Raw genomic sequence first — 16,596 nt, 5'->3', positions numbered from 1 at the left:
TTCTCTGAAGTTTCTCTGATTTCACACAATGTTTCTGTTTAATCATCACTCCAAACTTGAGCTCAAAGAAAATCCAAACTGGATCTGTAACGCTGTAAACATGTCTTTGAATTTCAGGTGTTCCTGTCAGAAACATACGTACCTACGAGAGCTGCAAAGATCCAAATCACAGCCAGTTTTTCCATGTTTCCAGAGGAGAAATGTTGGAAGTGATGTTCACTGGGAGTTAGCTGTGAGTGGTCTGATGTTCACAGCTGGAGTCAGACAGGTTTCTGCAGTCAGGAGGAGGAGCTGCTTTTGTTCTCATGTGATGTGTCCTGTTGAATCCTGATGACAGCTTGTGTGTCTGCAGGAGATCCTGCACAGTTTGTGCTTCGTGCTGCTCTTTAAAGTTTTCCTGCTTCAACTTTGTTCACACAGAGCATCTGGTTCTTCTCTCTGTGGTGTCTGAGCCAAAGAACATCCACTAAACACTCACGTCTGGGCTCCACTTTGAAAATAAAATGTTAAATGTCTGTAACCAGTAAACATTTACAGCTTGTGTAATAATGAGTGTAACACTGAGAAAATTGTTGGAGTCAGATTTGAAAGACCTGAAAACTAACGCAGTGACACAGATGAAGGAGGTTTTACTCCTTTCATTTGATACAGCAGCTGAAAAATAAGCTGCTGCAGTTTCTGCTCTTTTGTCTTTGATATTTTTATATCAATATGATGGATTTGTTTAGTTGTGTATTAAAAACTAAATGAAAGTCAGCACTGAAAGCTAAACAGTGAAAATAATTTCCTTTGTTTTTATTTCACAGCCTGCATGTGTCACGGCTGGGGAAACAGACATGTGGTGTGTGGGAAAAAGGACTCGAACGCAGGCACTTACTGAGATGCGAGGGAGATTTATTATAAATGACTGAATACAAAGTGGGGATGGCAAAAACAGAACTAAGGACAATCTAAACTGGGAGAAACTAAACTATACAATGGCAAACCTGAACACGAAGGGGAAGGAGAACGAAGGGAACATGGAGGAGGAGAAGGGCAGGAAGAATGTAAAGTAGACACGTGGACAGTTTCACGGAGACTTTCCCAGACGGACCAGTAACGAGCACACAAGTTCACACAACATAAATACACACAGAGGGACACAAGGAAATATAGATATAAATATATAGCTGGACCTGATTAACCTGACGAGAAAGGGGAAACACTAACATCACCAACAGAGGGAGCACCAACCCAGAAAATCTCAAAACACAAACCATCCCAAGGCAAGAACGCGAGTCAAGAAGTAATAACAATAATAATAATAATAATAATAATAATAATAATACTTCAAACCAAAATCACTGAGTCTGCGGACTCAGGACCCTGACAGCATGGAGTTTAATCCATTCATGGATCTGTTTTGTCTTCTCACTGCAGCCTTGCTGCTCACAATCATTTATTCATTTACTGCAACAAACTGAGATATCCTTCCACTGCTACGCAGATAACTGCCTAATTACCTTCCTTTAACACCTAATAATCCAGGCTCCATACAACTCATTTTAAACTGCCTTGAAGAGGTCAAGGCTTGGATGGCTCTGAACTTTTTGAGCTTCAATGACAGCAAAACAGAAGTAATTATATCCAGCGCTAATAATAACTCGTGCAATCCGCTTATTAATTGTGGGTGAGTCGGGTCATACATCAAACAGCATGTCACAAATCTGGGAGTCATTGTGGAGTCGGATTTTAAATGTAATAAACAAATCAGTTCTGTGTCGTCTCTTAACTGGTGCACACAGGCATCAACATATCTCACCTGTCCTCTCTTCACTGGCTTCCTGTTTATCACAGATCACAAGTCCAGACGTTGGCTCATAAATGCCTAAATGGTCTTGCTCCTCCATACCTTTCTGATACCTTTGCCAGGTCTCTCTTGGAATTGAGAATTTTAATCTCAGTGAGATTTTTAACTGGAAAAATAAAGGACTAATAATATACTTCAGCCTCATATTCCCTTAGATCAGCCGTCCGGCTGCTTTTGGTTGTTCCCAAAAACTAGACTGGAACTTGGAGGAGAACGAGCTTTTTCAATTGAGGCTCCCAAACTTGGAAAACGTTGCCTTCAAATATTAGACGGCCATCTTTGCTTCCAGCTTTTAATTCTCTTTTGAAACACATCTTTTCTTTCAACAGTGTTTGGACCGGTGTGAGCTGATGTGCTCTTTTCATCGTCTTTGTTTTATTTCATGTGAGTGTCTTTATCTTTTGTCTTTGTGCAGCACTTTGGGCAAACTTTCTGTTTTTTAAATGTGCTTTAAAAATAAACTGGATTTGGACTGCCACAAAATGACACTTTAACCAGGAACAAAAGGTAGCTATTGTCCACTGTCGGAACCTCACCATGTGACACAGGCGGAAGTAAACAAACAAAGGCGTCATTACCGTCCCACGTGTGTGTGCCTGAGCACAGAGACTGTTGTGTTGTGTTGTTGTGTGTGAGCTGAGTGTGTGAGCTGTGGCAGTAACAATGCCTTCAGTTCAGTCTCTGAGAGAGTTTATCAACGAGCGACTAACTGCTGCTGCTGAACAAATATTCTTGGAGTTTGAAAAAACGATCGTCCAGTACGAGGAAGAGATCGACCGTCAGCGCAGACTGCTGGATATCACCTGGAAACCCCAAATCAAGCTGCACAGGACAGGTGAGTGTCCCTCTGAGGGAGGATCCTAATCACAGCTCTGCGGGACATTTATGATTGTGAGGACTTTTTGGAGATGTGAGCTAACAAAGAGCAAACAGAGGACAGGACTGCACTGTGCTCCATTCAAACAGCAGGCGCTGAAATCAGCCTGGATTTGAGGCTTTAGTCAGAACTTTCTGTCTTGATTATTTAGTGAAACAAAGTTAGGATTAGGAGATTTGTGAGTCTGGTTCAGAGGGGGACCCATGTGCCGAAAAGCTCCCGGAAGAGTCGTGGTTGGTGTCCGCCCTGCGCCGTTTCTGTCCCTCTTTTCCTCTTTGCGCTCCAAAAGAATATTCCTATAGAATAATTCATGTAATGCTTTGAAATCAGGCCGGATTTGAGTATTTTATTCAACCTGAATCCATCACTGAATGAGTTTGTTTAGGCGGACTTACTTTTAAACAAGTAAGCCTGCAGTGCGAGAGGAAGTGCTCTAATGGGGTGATATGTAGAGATGGCACGATACCATTTTTTTTATGTCCGATACTGATACTGATATCATACATTTGCATATCTGCCGATACCGATATAAATCCGATATAGCGTATTTTATGATCAATACAATGTTTTTTTTAAATATCTTGCTGCATTTTGTATAAGTTCAAACTCAAGTTTTAAAAAACAAAACACTAAAGCTATTCTGTTATACCTGTATGCAAAAAATACACTGCACCCAAAATATTTCATAGTTCAGCAATACTGATCAATCTAATAAACTTAAATCTGCACCATCCTCCCTATTCTGGTATTTTAAAGAGTACTTAGCAGAAATATTAAACAACCTAACTAACAGGTTTGCCAACTCCAAGCAAAAAAAAAAAAAAAGGGAACCATCCTCCACCTCATAATGCTTAATTGACTTAATCGACTTTAATTTAATGCACATGTATAAAAAAATGCACAGAAATCAATAATTTTTCTAGAATAATTACATAGATTCAACATCTTTCTTTAACAGAATTGCAGACTGCACAGATGGTACCGTCCCAAAGGAAAAAGTACTATAGCTTAGTAGGTTATAAGTTTGACTTAATAGTTCCTATATACAGTAATGGACTTTTATATATTTTACATGAGATGAAAACTTTGGTTGTAAGATTCAGATAATTATTTATTAAAAGCGAGACATGACAGTAAGAAAGAAAAGTATTTTTGTGCCAGCCATCAGCTACGTAGAAAAGGATCCTGGAGTACAAAGTAATATGAAATAAAATCTAACAACAGCTTATCAAGCTTAAACGTGCTGCTGTTGTTCAGCCGCTGGTTTCCTCTTTCTGGCACAAAGTGGGCGATAAACAAATAAGAGAGACGGACTCACGACAGAAACTGATCATTAATCAGTTTCATGATTGAAGTAGCAACAGGAGAGGGAGAGGCAGTCGCTCCATATATCGGTTGTTAAGCTTAATGTGGGAATGCTTTACTAACATTCAGAGATGAACTTACACACTTGCTTTACTTCTCTGGGATAACTTTCTCGGAGATAAAATCCCGGTTTGGAAGCAGGTAGCAAGGCTCCAGATGCTCAACCAGACCGCCGAGAGGTCTCGCACGCTCAGCCGCTCTATCACGTGACGCATACTCCTCCGACGTGCTATGGTTATGAGCTGAGTTATGCTATGTCGCGAGTTTTGTGAGGTGCTTTTGTGATATTTAATGGATCAGATTACATTTTTTATTTCTCTCCAATATCCGATCCAGTAATTTAGGTCAGTATCGGACCGATACGGAATATCGGATCGGTCCATCTCTAGTGATATGGTACTACAAGGTCATTAAGATAAGATGGGGCCTGATTATTTAAGACCTTGTATGTGAGGAGCAGCATTTTGAATTCTGGATTTAACAGGAAGCCAATGAAGGGAAGCCAATACAGGAGAAATCTGTTCTCTCTTTCTAGTCCCTGTCAGGACTCTTGCTGCAGCATTTTGGATTAGCTGAAGGCTTTTCAGGGAGTTTTTTGGACTTCCTGATAATAATGAATTACAGTAGTCCAGCCTGGAAGTAATAAATGCATGAACTAGTTTTTCAGCGTCACTCTGAGACAGGATATTTCTAACTTTAGAGATGTTGCACAAATGGAAGAAGGCAGTCTTACATATTTGTTTAATATGTGCGTTGAAGGACATGTCCTGGTCAAAAATGACTCCAAGGTTCCTCACAGTGTTACTGGAGGCCAAGGTAATGCCATCCAGAGTAAGAATCTGGTTAGATACCATATTTCTAAGATTTTCAGGGCCGAGTACAATAACCTCAGTTTGATCTGAATTAAGAAGCAGAAAGTTAGCGGCCATCCAGGTCTTTATGTCTTTAAGACATTCCTGCAGTTTAACTAATTGGTGTGTGTTACCTGGCTTCATGGATAGATAGAGCTGCGTGTCATCTGCATAGCAGTGAAAATTTATGCTATGTCTTCTAATGATACTGCCTAGGGGAAGCATGTATAATGTAAACAGAATTGGTCCTAGAACTGAACCCTGTGGAACTCCATAATTAACCTCAGTGTGTGAAGAGGACTCTTCATTTACATGCACAAACTGGAGTCTATTAGATAGATATGATGCAAACTAGGGCTGTGCGATATGACAAAAATCTCATATCCCGATATAAGACATTTATCGTCCTGTCAACGATATAAATCACAAAAATGCAATATTTTATGTAAATTCTGTGAATCTCGGGCAACTCGACTTGCATGAAGTGTTTCCAGCTGGGCGTCCTTTACCTGGAGTCGAGTGTTTTAACCGATGCATGAAACTATACATTTTTAGACATAAGTTGTAATGGCCGCCATTTTCTTTCAAAGTTTGAGTCTAAGGTTTATTTTTTATCACCTGACGGCTCTTTTTTTCCTTCTCATCCGTAAACTCTCTGCTTACTCTTTCACGTGATTCAGTTTATTTTGAAAAGTCTCAGCAGGATCTTGAGCTTTATTGTGAAAGGTTTACGTGGAAAACAAACAAGTGGACAGCGGAGCCACGCGGTGGTTTTACCGTCATTGTTGCTAACGACAACACGTAAAAACAGGCGTTTGTCCCTCCATAGTGTGGTTATATTAAATATAAGAGAAAGAGAAAACTTTAAGAAATTAATATATCCACTACAGTGAGCATCAAAACGATGAAAAAAATATTGCTGTAAACAGTTTATTTTATGACACCACGAAACAAACGATAGCGTAAAATGAAACGATAGATGTTTTTGTATCGTCATCGGATATATATCGTTATATCGAACAGCCCTAATACAAACCACTGCAGTGCAGTACCTGTAATACCTACAGCATGTTCTAATCGCTCTAATAGGATATTATGGTCAACAGTATCGAACGCTGGCCTATAATTAGCTAAGACAGCTGGGTCTAGAGATTCTTTTTGAGTAAAGGTTTAACTACAGCCAGCTTGAAGGCCTGTGGTACATAGCTGATTATTAGAGATAGGTTGATTATATTTAAGATTGAAGAATTAATTAATGGCAGGACTTCTTTGAGCAGTTTTGTAGGAATGGGGTCTAAAAGACACGTTGATGGTTTGGAGGAATTAATTATTGAAGTTAACTCAGAAAGATCAATTGGAGAAAAAGAGTCTAAATGAACATCAATGGTACTAAAAGTAGCTGTAGATAATATTACATCTGTGGGATGATTATTGGTAATTTTTTCTCTAATGGTTAAAATGTTATTTGTGAAGAAGTTCATGAAGTCATTACTAGTTAACATTAAAGGGATGGTTGGCTCAGTAGAGGTCTGACTTTTTGTCAGCCTGGCTACAGTGCTGAAGAGAAACCTGGGGTTGTTCTTATTTTCTTCAATCAGTGATGAATAGTAAGATGTTCTGGCTTTGCAGGGCTTTCTTATAAAGCAACAAACTATTTTCAACAGCAGTTTGTAGTTTAATGTGTGTCTATCCTTACTGCTGTACTTTTCCTAGTTTTCATAGTATATTTCCTCACGTGTTTTTCTTATATCATTTCTTTGTCTTATCTCCTTTTGTCCCTCCAGACGTCCCACAGCAGCATGTCTGTAAGGAGGAGATCCTCAGTCACCAGCAGCTCTGTAACCAAGCGAGTCTCAACCAAAAGGAGTCAGAGCTTCCTCATGTTAAAGAGGAACAGGAGCAACTCTGCAGCAGTCAGGAGAGAAGACAGGTTATACTGAAGGAGGAGACTGATACCTTCATGGTGACTGCTGATTATGAGGAAAGTGACCACAGTGAACCAGAACAAAAGAGTAACCAGCTTCTCTCTCACAGCTCTGCTGTAGGTGAGAGCCAAGATCAGGGAGTAAGCAAGAAGTTTGATTCAGGATCAGCTAGAAATAGAAACAAAAGTCACAACAACGCAGAATATCCACCTACTTCAGGAAGCCAATGTAACTCTGATAAAAGTAAAAAGTCCTCAAACTGTGATGTTTGTGGAAAAGCCTTTAAGTATAATTATTTAATGAGAAGGCATTATCGAGTCCACACAGGTGAGAGGCCGTTCTCTTGTAAAATGTGTGGGAAAACATTTATATCTGCTAGTTCTTTGTCGAAGCACACAAAAACTCACTCAGGTGTTAAGCCATTTTGTTGCACAACTTGTGGAAAAAGGTTTGCATATAATAGTGATTTACTGAAACACATAAGAACACACACTGGGGACAAACCATATCATTGTAAAATATGTGGAAAAATGTTTTTATATAATAGTGATTTACTGAAACACACAAGAACACATACTGGGGAGAAACCATATCATTGTGCAACATGTGGGAAAGTGTTTGGATATAGTAGTTCTTTATTGACACATATGAGAATGCACACAGGTGTGAAAGCATATAATTGTAAAACATGTGGGAAGACGTTCAAACGTAACTGTCATTTAACAGAGCACATAAGAACTCACACAGGTGAGGAACTTTGACAATAAAAGAGTTCTATGTACAGTTGCTTGCACACTGAAATTTGGAAGCAATACCACAAAGGTGTGAAAAAAAAAACGATATACAATAAAGAAGAAGAACAGACAATATAAGAACACTATGTACACTATAAACATGATGCAGACGTCATAATAAAACATTGTAAATAATAAATAAGGGTGGAAGGGCTATGGTCATTAAGGGATGGAGATTACACAAATAGCCGAAATATTGCACAGCAGGAGCAGAATATTGTACGGAAACAAAAAGAAACTCACGCGCACACACAAAAAAGCAATAATGATAATAATAAATAGCAAGTAGAAGCACCAGAATGATTGTAGGAAACTCCCAGTTTGCATTTATTTTCCTGACCTCCCACGGGAAGAAGCTGTTCTTTAGTCTGTTGGTTTTGCACCTGATGGATATGAACCTTTTTCCAGAGGGCAGGATGTTGAATAGATGGTGGTTAGGATGGAGGCGGTCTTTTATGATTGCCCTGGCTCTGGAGAGACATCTAGAGCTGGCAATGGAGTCCAGGGTGGAGAGAGCACAGCCAATCACCTTCTCTGCAGTTCTGATGACCCTCTGGAGTCTCATCTTATCGGCTCTTGTGCAACCGGCGTACCACGCAGGGATGGCATGCAGCAGCACACCCTCGATTGTGGCATGGCAGAAGGAGACTAGGGTGTCATCTCAGAACCCTCAGGAAATGGAGGCGCTGCTGGGCTTTCTTCACCAGGGCTGATGTGTTAGTTGTCCAGGATAGGTCCTCGGAAATGTGGGTACCGAGGAACCTAAAGGAGGGCACTCTCTCCATGTAATCACCTTTTATGGGGGGGGGGGGAGAATCTGTTTTTTGTCTTGGAGAAGTCTGTGACCATTTCCTTGGTTTTCCTGGTGTTGAGGTTTAAGTTATTGTTGTCACACCATTTTGTCAGACGTTGGACCTCATCTCTGTAGGCGGTGTCGCCATTGTCAGTGATGAGCCCCATCAGAGTGCTGTTGTTTGCAAATTTGATGATGATGTTGCGGGGTGCGGTCACTGGTGTAGATGGTGTACAGGTGTGGACTCAGCACACATCCCTGTGGTGAGCCAGTGCTGAGTGAGAGGGTGGATGATCTCTGGTTGCCAACCTTGACAGATTGTCATCGGTCTGTAAGAAAGTTTTTGATCCATGTACATGTGGGGTGGGGGGGGGAAGTCCAAGTTTACCAGCTTGTCAATAACGATGTCTGGGATGATGGTATTAAAGGTCGAGCTGAAATCAATGAAGAGCATCCTTACTGAAGTCCCAGGAGGGCAGTGGAAACTGCATCTTCAGTTGGACCTGTTTGCCTTATAGGCAAACCTGGTGGGGTTCGAAGCTGGGTGGGAGGGAGTCTTTTATGTGCGTTAAGACGAGCTTCTCAAAGCACTTAGCAACTACTGGAGTCAGAGCGATGGTTCTGTAGTCGTTGAGGCCACTGATGGTGGTGGACTTGGGGACTGTGGGATTATTGTTGCTGATTTGAGGCAATGCAGGACAGTGGCATGTGAAAGGGAGAGGTTGAATAGTATGGTGAACACAGGAGCCAGCAAGTCAGCCCAGGTTTTGAGGACACTCCCAGGTATTCCACTTGGCCAGTGGCCTTGCTGTCAAAGATGTGAAAAAAGGTTCAAAACCAGAACACAGTTGTGGCGCCATATGAGAACTCACACTGAGAGGTGTACTTTTGACACAAGGTTAATTGCTCAGTGAGCTGTGTTGAGCTAAAAGTCAGAGGTTTGTGTCACAAAAGTAGCTCTTTTTATCTAATTCACTGTGGTAACTTCCACTGAATATATAACCTGGTCAGGAGCAGGTAATGTGTTCAGAGTTTCACTTTAAAAGTGTCTGTGTTGTTATACCTCATTCTAATCTGCTGCTAAATCTCTTTAACACTGATTAAATTGTAGCAATTAGAACACACAACACAAGAAAGTAATACAATTAATTTAGATTTGCAACAAGCTAAAGCAAATCTCTTCTTACTTTTTACTGCTGTAAGTTTCAGGTCTCTAATGTGCAGTTGTTCCCTTAATACCATCTTCATAATAAACCCATCAGGTTAGAAGTCTTTTTAGAGAAAACAGTGTCTAGGTAGAGAGTTTCTAAAGGTTCAGAGATAAACCACCTTAACGCAGTAGTATACCTGCTGTAATGGTCATTTTGCGTCCGTTTTTTTACAGAAACTTGTTGTACACCCACTGTTACAGCGCAGGAAGCCTCTGCATTATTCTCCTGAACAGTCAGATCAGCCTGATGTCTTCAGCCTTTAAACTGCGATGTGATCAATTCTTAATTTCTTTAGTTGTTGTTGTTTTGTCTTTTCCATGTGTATCAAAAAACTGAAATCTACTGTTTTTGAATTAAAGTTAGAATTTTACAATTATGATATAAACCAAAAATGCAAAACAGCTGTTTGTTTTCTTTCTTTGTTTTTTTATCCATGGGGTGGCTGTAGCCCAGGCGGTAGAGCAGATCATCTACTGATCGGAAGGTTGGTGGTTCGATTCCTGGCTTCCCCAAATATCCTTGGGCAAGTTACTAACCCCAAATTGCTTTCCAATGCATCCACAGGAGTGAATGTGTGTGTGAATGTTAGAAAGCACTTAGAAAATGTGCTTGTGCAAATGGGTGAATGCACAGGTTGTGTAAAGCACCTTGAGTGCTCAGAAGTGCTCAGCTATATAAGAACCAGTCCATTTATCATTTATCCATCCAAAACTCAAACATGACGGCCAACCTGCCCACTGTGGTGATCACTGAGTAAGGGAGCAGGTTGGCCGTCTATCACAGGTCTAACAGAGACAGAATATTCACACTCACACGTTTGCGTGTGTGATTTTAAGTTTGACTTTTTTGATCTCACAGGTAAAATTGTGTTACAGCAGCAGGATGATAAAGAGTAAAAAATGTGCGGTATACAATAAACAACAAATAACAGAGTTAAAATAGAAGTGCCAGGTAAGGGTCTAATACTATGAGATACAACAGGAATGTAAGACTGGCATTGTGTAAGCAACTCATGAGATAAATAACAACGAAAAAAGTACAACTACATTTGTACAGTCAAAGGGAAACTAGTCCAATGTTCTTCTCATGGTTTCAGTCTGGTAGAGTAGTGATGTGTCGGTTGCGAACGAAACGGCTCTTAGAGCCGGATCTTTGACGTGAACAACGCGAGCCATGTTTTTTTTTTTTAGAGACAAAGCGCATACAAACTCCAAAACACGTACAAAACACAACAGAAGTGCTCCAGGATGCTAGGCGCAGTGTTGAGCTTTTGTGACCTAGTGGCGACACAAGCCAGGAAGTACCAACGACCTGATTTGGTGTGTGGTAGTAACAGGTAAATGAACTTTTTTTTTAAAATTATTTAAATATATATGAGTGCCTGTGTATAAATACACAAACAATACACATATACTTTCAATTGTGTAATTTAAGTGATCTAGGTAGCTCTGTTTGGAAGTTCAGTTAAAGCTAGAAATGTGTTTGGAGTTTGTACGTGCTTTGTCTCTAGGGGCCACCGTATATATTTATATATAAACATATATAAATAAAACCACTTTTTTTTAAAAAAAAATTAGTAATTCCTTTTGTGCATAATTTTATATTGTTGTTGATAATAAATTATTTAAAGCAACAAAACAACCTAACAGCCGAAAGAGCCGGCTCTCTAAAAAGAGCCGGAAATCCCATCACTATGGTAGAGAAGTAATAATAATAATAATAATAATGATAATAATAATAATAATAATACATTTTATTTGTGGGCACCTTACAAAAGAACAAAATTAATAAAAGGAGCAATAGTCATAAAATAAGTTAAAATTGCAAAACAGAACTTGACAACAGATAAAACCAGCACTAAAGTGAATAAACCAGTTTGAACAGATGTGTTTTGAGCTGTGACTTAAATACAGGAAGAGAGTTCCAGAGCCGAGGAGCAGAGCGACTGCAGGCTCTGTTCCCCACAGTGATGAGACGTGCGGACGGAACAGTAAGATGAATAGCAGATGGATCTGAGAGGGCGGGAAACAGTGCTGATATGAAGCAGGTCACACAAATAGGAAGGAGCAGATTTATGGATACACTTGTATGTGAGAAGATTTTAAAGTTTATCCTTCTATGGGCAACCAGTGAAGCTGCTGAAGAACTGGGGTAATATGAGCTCTTGATGGAGTACAAGTTATGACCCGAGCTGCAGAGTTTTGAAGAAGTTGGAGTTTATGAAGGGACCTTTAAGGGAGACCATAAGAGGGAGTTGCAGTAATCAATAGGGGACGTAATAAAACCATGGACAAGGATGGCAGCAGCATGGGGGGTAAGGAAGGGGCAGGTCACATGCCACTGACCTCATACAGAGCGGTTTAACAGTGTGTGGCTCCCTCTAGTGGATGTTGTGGAGTATTCTGTCGTCTTTGCTCCAAAGGTTTTTGTACAGAGTTTTTGTGTTTCCTGTCACTGTGGGCTGCAGAGCACAGTAGTACACAGCAGAGTCAGACAGCTGAAGCTTCTGGATCTTCAGAGGAACTGATTTCTTGTTGAGTTCAGCATCAAATCTGTCCTTTGGGAACTCCTGAGCGTTATCTGCTGTTCCAGTAGTTCCACGCTGTAAAACATACTTTGGAAAGTCATTTAGTTCTTCTTTGTACCAGAACAAATATGAATATGAAGCAGATGTTTCAAATGTACATCCCAGTGTAACTGTGTCTCCTTCAGCAGCAATGACATCTCCTTGTTCCTGGATCACTTTGTCTTCTCCTTTACACTCTGAGGAAGAACAGAACATGCAGAGGAAGAGATGGATCAATAAACATAACTGATTAAAGGAGAACAATCAACAGCTTTAAAGAGTTCTATTACATGCAGAACATTTGTCACTTTGAACCATATCAGGTGTTTTTACAAGATAATAAATGGCAGCAGAAATGATCTTCTGAACATTCAAACAGATTTCTTCTCTTGTCTAACACTCACCTCTGATATGAGAGAAAAGTAAAATGAGGTAAAGCAGCATGTCTTTAGTTGTTGGGTTAGTCAGACAGCAGAATGAAGAAACTAAGCAGCCTCTCTGCTGCAGTCCTTCTCAACATCAGGCTGGCTGTGCTTTGACTTCTGCAGACAGAAATCATCTCATTGGTTGAGTTCAGCATCAGTGGGTGGAGTCAGAAACATTTTCAGTAGGGCTGGGTATCGTCACTGATTTCTAGAATCAATTCAATCCACGATTCGATTCGATTCAATTCGATTCGAATCGGGGAAATTTTGCCTCAGACAATCAGAAACATTATGATTCAGATCATGCATCAGTACATTTCCATATTTTTATATCTATAAAAGAAATCTGACACTTGCAAGACTTTATCAAAGGTGTAAGCATCACAGCAGATGCCTTTGTGTCAAAGTAGCTGAAGATAAAACACAGAAAAACATGAAGGTGATTTTCCTGGCCTGGGATTTTATAAAAAAAAATCTTCTGCAGTAGAAAACCATTAATCAACATATGAACATTACCTGATGCTGCTGAAGTGAAGCAGAGCAAAGTTACAGAGGTTTGATTAGAGACACGGCTGAGCATTTTGCAATTTTGCATAATTTTAAAAAGTTTAAATTTGTTCAGTATTGAACGGCAGAAATGAGGCTTTCTTTTCGTACGTAAGTAAAAGGAAAAAAACAGCGGCCGACAGCGCTGCAAACAGCGATAGACTGGTGGGTAATAAGCAAGCAAATAATGAAGAAAACAGATTTTTAGACGGGAAACTGTTCTTGAAGTACAGGTCCTTCTCAAAAAATTAGCATATTGTGATAAAGTTCATTATTTCCTGTAATGTACTGATAAACATTAGACTTTCATATATTTTTTAGATTCATTACACACAACTGAAGTAGTTCAAGCCTTTCATTGTTTTAATATTGATGATTTTGGCATACATAACTCATGAAAACCCAAAATTTCTATCTCAAAAAATTAGCATATTTTATCCGACCAATAAAAGAAAAGTGTTTTGAATACAAAAAAAGTCAACCTTCAAATAATTATGTTCAGTTATGCACTCAATACTTGGTCGGGAATCCTTTTGCAGAAATGACTGCTATAATGCGGCGTGGCATGGAGGCAATCAGCCTGTGGCACTGCTGAGGTGTTATGGAGGCCCAGGATGCTTCGATAGCGGCCTTAAGCTCATCCAGAGTGTTGGGTCTTGCGTCTCCCAACTTTCTCTTCACAATATCCCACAGATTCTCTATGGGGTTCAGGTCAGGAGAGTTGGCAGGCCAATTGAGCACAGTAATACCATGGTCAGTAAAGCATTTACCAGTGGTTTTGGCACTGTGAGCAGGTGCCAGGTCGTGCTGAAAAATGAAATCTTCATCTCCATAAAGCTTTTCAGCAGATGGAAGCATGAAGTGCTCCAAAATCTCCTGATAGCTAGCTGCATTGACCCTGCCCTTGATAAAACACAGTGGACCAACACCAGCAGCTGACATGGCACCCCAGACCATCACTGACTGTGGGTACTTGACACTGGACTTTAGGCATTTTGGCATTTCCCTCTCCCCAGTCTTCCTCCAGACTCTGGCACCTTGATTTCCGAATGACATGCAAAAGTTGCTTTCATCCGAAAAAAGTACTTTGGACCATTGAGCAACAGTCCAGTGCTGCTTCTCTGTAGCCCAGGTCAGGCGCTTCTGCCGCTGTTTCTGGTTCAAAAGTGGCTTGACCTGGGGAATGCGGCACCTGTAGCCCATTTCCTGCACATGCCTGTACACCTTGGCTCTGGATGTTTCTACTCCAGACTCAGTCCACTTCTTCCGCAGGTCCCCCAAGGTCTGGAATCGGTTCTTCTCCACAATCTTCCTCAGGGTCCGGTCACCTCTTCTCGTTGTGCAGCAATTTCTGCCACACTTTTTCCTTCCCACAGACTTCCCACTGAGGTGCCTTGATACAGCACTCTGCGAACAGCCTATTCGTTCAGAAATTTCTTTCTGTGTCTTACCCTCTTGCTTGAGGGTGTCAATGATGGCCTTCTGGACAGCAATCAGGTCGGCAGTCTTACCCATGATTGCGGTTTTGAGTAATGAACCCTGCTGGGAGATTTTAAAAGCCTCAGGAATCTTTTGCAGGTGTTTAGAGTTAATTCGTTGATTCAGATGGTTAGGTTAATAGCTCGTTTAGAGAACCTTTTTATGATATGCTAATTTTTTGAGATAGGAATTTTGGGTTTTCATGAGTTATGTATGCCAAAATCATCAATATTAAAACAATGAAAGGCTTGAACTACTTCAGTTGTGTGTAATGAATCTAAAATATATGAAAGTCTAATGTTTATCAGTACATTACAGAAAATAATGAACTTTATCACAATATGCTAATTTTTTGAGAAGGACCTGTACACTGAGAGAGAGTGGTGGAAGCAAAACTGCAAAAGTAAGAGGGAATTCATGACCATGTTTATCAAATGTGAAGCGTAGTTTGCTGCTACTTTTGCTGCTGGTTCAGTGAATTTCGGTTGGAGAGAGATAAAACCTGCAGCTCAGAATCTAGTGCAAGAAATACGTAAACACAAAGCGCTGATCCGTAACATCAGAATCAGCGAGCTGTCGGCTTTCAGCCCCGGCCGTGTCCGTGCCGTCGGGTGAGAAAGGCGAGAGCTCACTGATTCTGATGTTTCGGCGGGTCAGCGCTTTGTGTTTACGTCTTTGTACAGAATCCGTGTTCCTGCTCTCATTTACTGTTTTAGCTGTTTGGTGGTTGTTGAAATTTTGTGAGGTTTAACCTGAAATTCTGGCTTTTCGTTCAAAATAAATTTTTGTTAAAAAAGTCAATTCAGGATTTTAATGAACTGATATCACGTTATCCAAGCTAGAATCGATTTTAATCGATAAATCGATAATCAAAACCCACCCCTAATTTTCAGGTCAGTCAGTGCGATTATTTCTGCCTCAGAGAAATGTTTGCTGAAGGTTCAGTTTCAGTTCTTCACAGCACAGTTGGACCAAAGCAGGTCAAACCAGGAAGGAGCTCGACTGAAGGTGGAATTTAAATCTGTGTGAAGATGTGCAGCACTCTTTGGAAGAACTTTATTTTGAAAGAACAATAAGGTAATATGAAAAGGCATCATCCTCAGCATCAACATCAGCGAGGATCTGAGTTGGTTACACCATGTTGATTTGATCACAAAAGCAGCAAGACAGCAGCTCTTCTCTCTGCGGCGCCTGAGAAGATTCAGCATGAACCCCAGAAAACTTACAAACTTCTACAGAAGCACCATTGAAAGTATTCTGAATGTTTGTACCACCACCTGGTACGACAGCTGTAACACTTCTGACTGCAAAGCTCTGCAGAGGGTGGTGAGATCAGCACAGTGCATCACCAGCCATGCAGGATCTCTACAGACAGCGCTGCATGAGGAAGACGCAGCGGATCCTCTCTGAGCCCAGCCACAGGCTTTTCACACTCTTGCCATCCGACAGGCGGTTCAGGAGCATCCAGACACGCACTAGCAGACACAGTTTCTACCCACAAGCCATCAGGCTTTTGAACGGCTGACATTCTGGACACAACATTACACACTTACTACAACTACAGGACTCTACACACTGTCACTTCGACAAATGCCACTTAAATGCTCATTGCAAAGATTTTGGTGCAAACTCTAAATACCAACAATTGTCTTAAATTCTCTAAATATTTAATATTTTAGTATTTTGTTGTTCTTCTTCCCCTTCTTCTTCTGCTTCTTCTTCTAATCATTATTATTGTTATTGTTATTTTCTCCTTTAATATAACTGCACACTTCTATATGTTCATGTAAAGCTGAGGAGCATGAGCCAAAGAATTTCCTTATAGGTAAATGTGGCTACACTGTTTATCTGTATATGACCATAAAACTCTAAACTTCAAACATCACATTTGAATGTTCCTACAGCTGGTTTGTGG

The 16,596-nt window shown here is 40.5% G+C and overlaps 1 protein-coding gene across 4 annotated transcripts; it reads left to right on the top strand.

Moving 5' to 3' along the window:
* Positions 1-2,430: 2,430 nt before the first annotated feature.
* Positions 2,431-9,984, top strand: LOC134616392 (zinc finger protein 773-like). 4 transcript variants are annotated; one of them, XM_063461258.1, is made up of 3 exons: positions 2,431-2,684; positions 6,727-6,872; positions 9,839-9,984. In XM_063461258.1, the coding sequence occupies exons 1-3, from the start codon at positions 2,513-2,515 to the stop codon at positions 9,926-9,928; spliced, it is 408 nt and encodes a 135-aa protein (XP_063317328.1). In that variant the 5' UTR covers positions 2,431-2,512; the 3' UTR covers positions 9,929-9,984. The 4 variants fall into 4 exon arrangements, with proteins under 4 accessions (XP_063317328.1, XP_063317327.1, XP_063317326.1 ...); XM_063461257.1 differs by having other exon boundaries at positions 6,727-6,905; XM_063461256.1 differs by having other exon boundaries at positions 6,727-6,987.
* The last annotated feature ends 6,612 nt before the right edge of the window (positions 9,985-16,596 follow it).

The sequence above is a fragment of the Pelmatolapia mariae genome, linkage group LG18 (genome assembly GCF_036321145.2).
Source record: "Pelmatolapia mariae isolate MD_Pm_ZW linkage group LG18, Pm_UMD_F_2, whole genome shotgun sequence".
In the NCBI taxonomy this organism is placed as follows: domain Eukaryota; kingdom Metazoa; phylum Chordata; class Actinopteri; order Cichliformes; family Cichlidae; genus Pelmatolapia; species Pelmatolapia mariae.
Note: the sequence above shows the minus strand (reverse complement) of the source record. Positions and strands in the feature narration are given on the sequence as shown.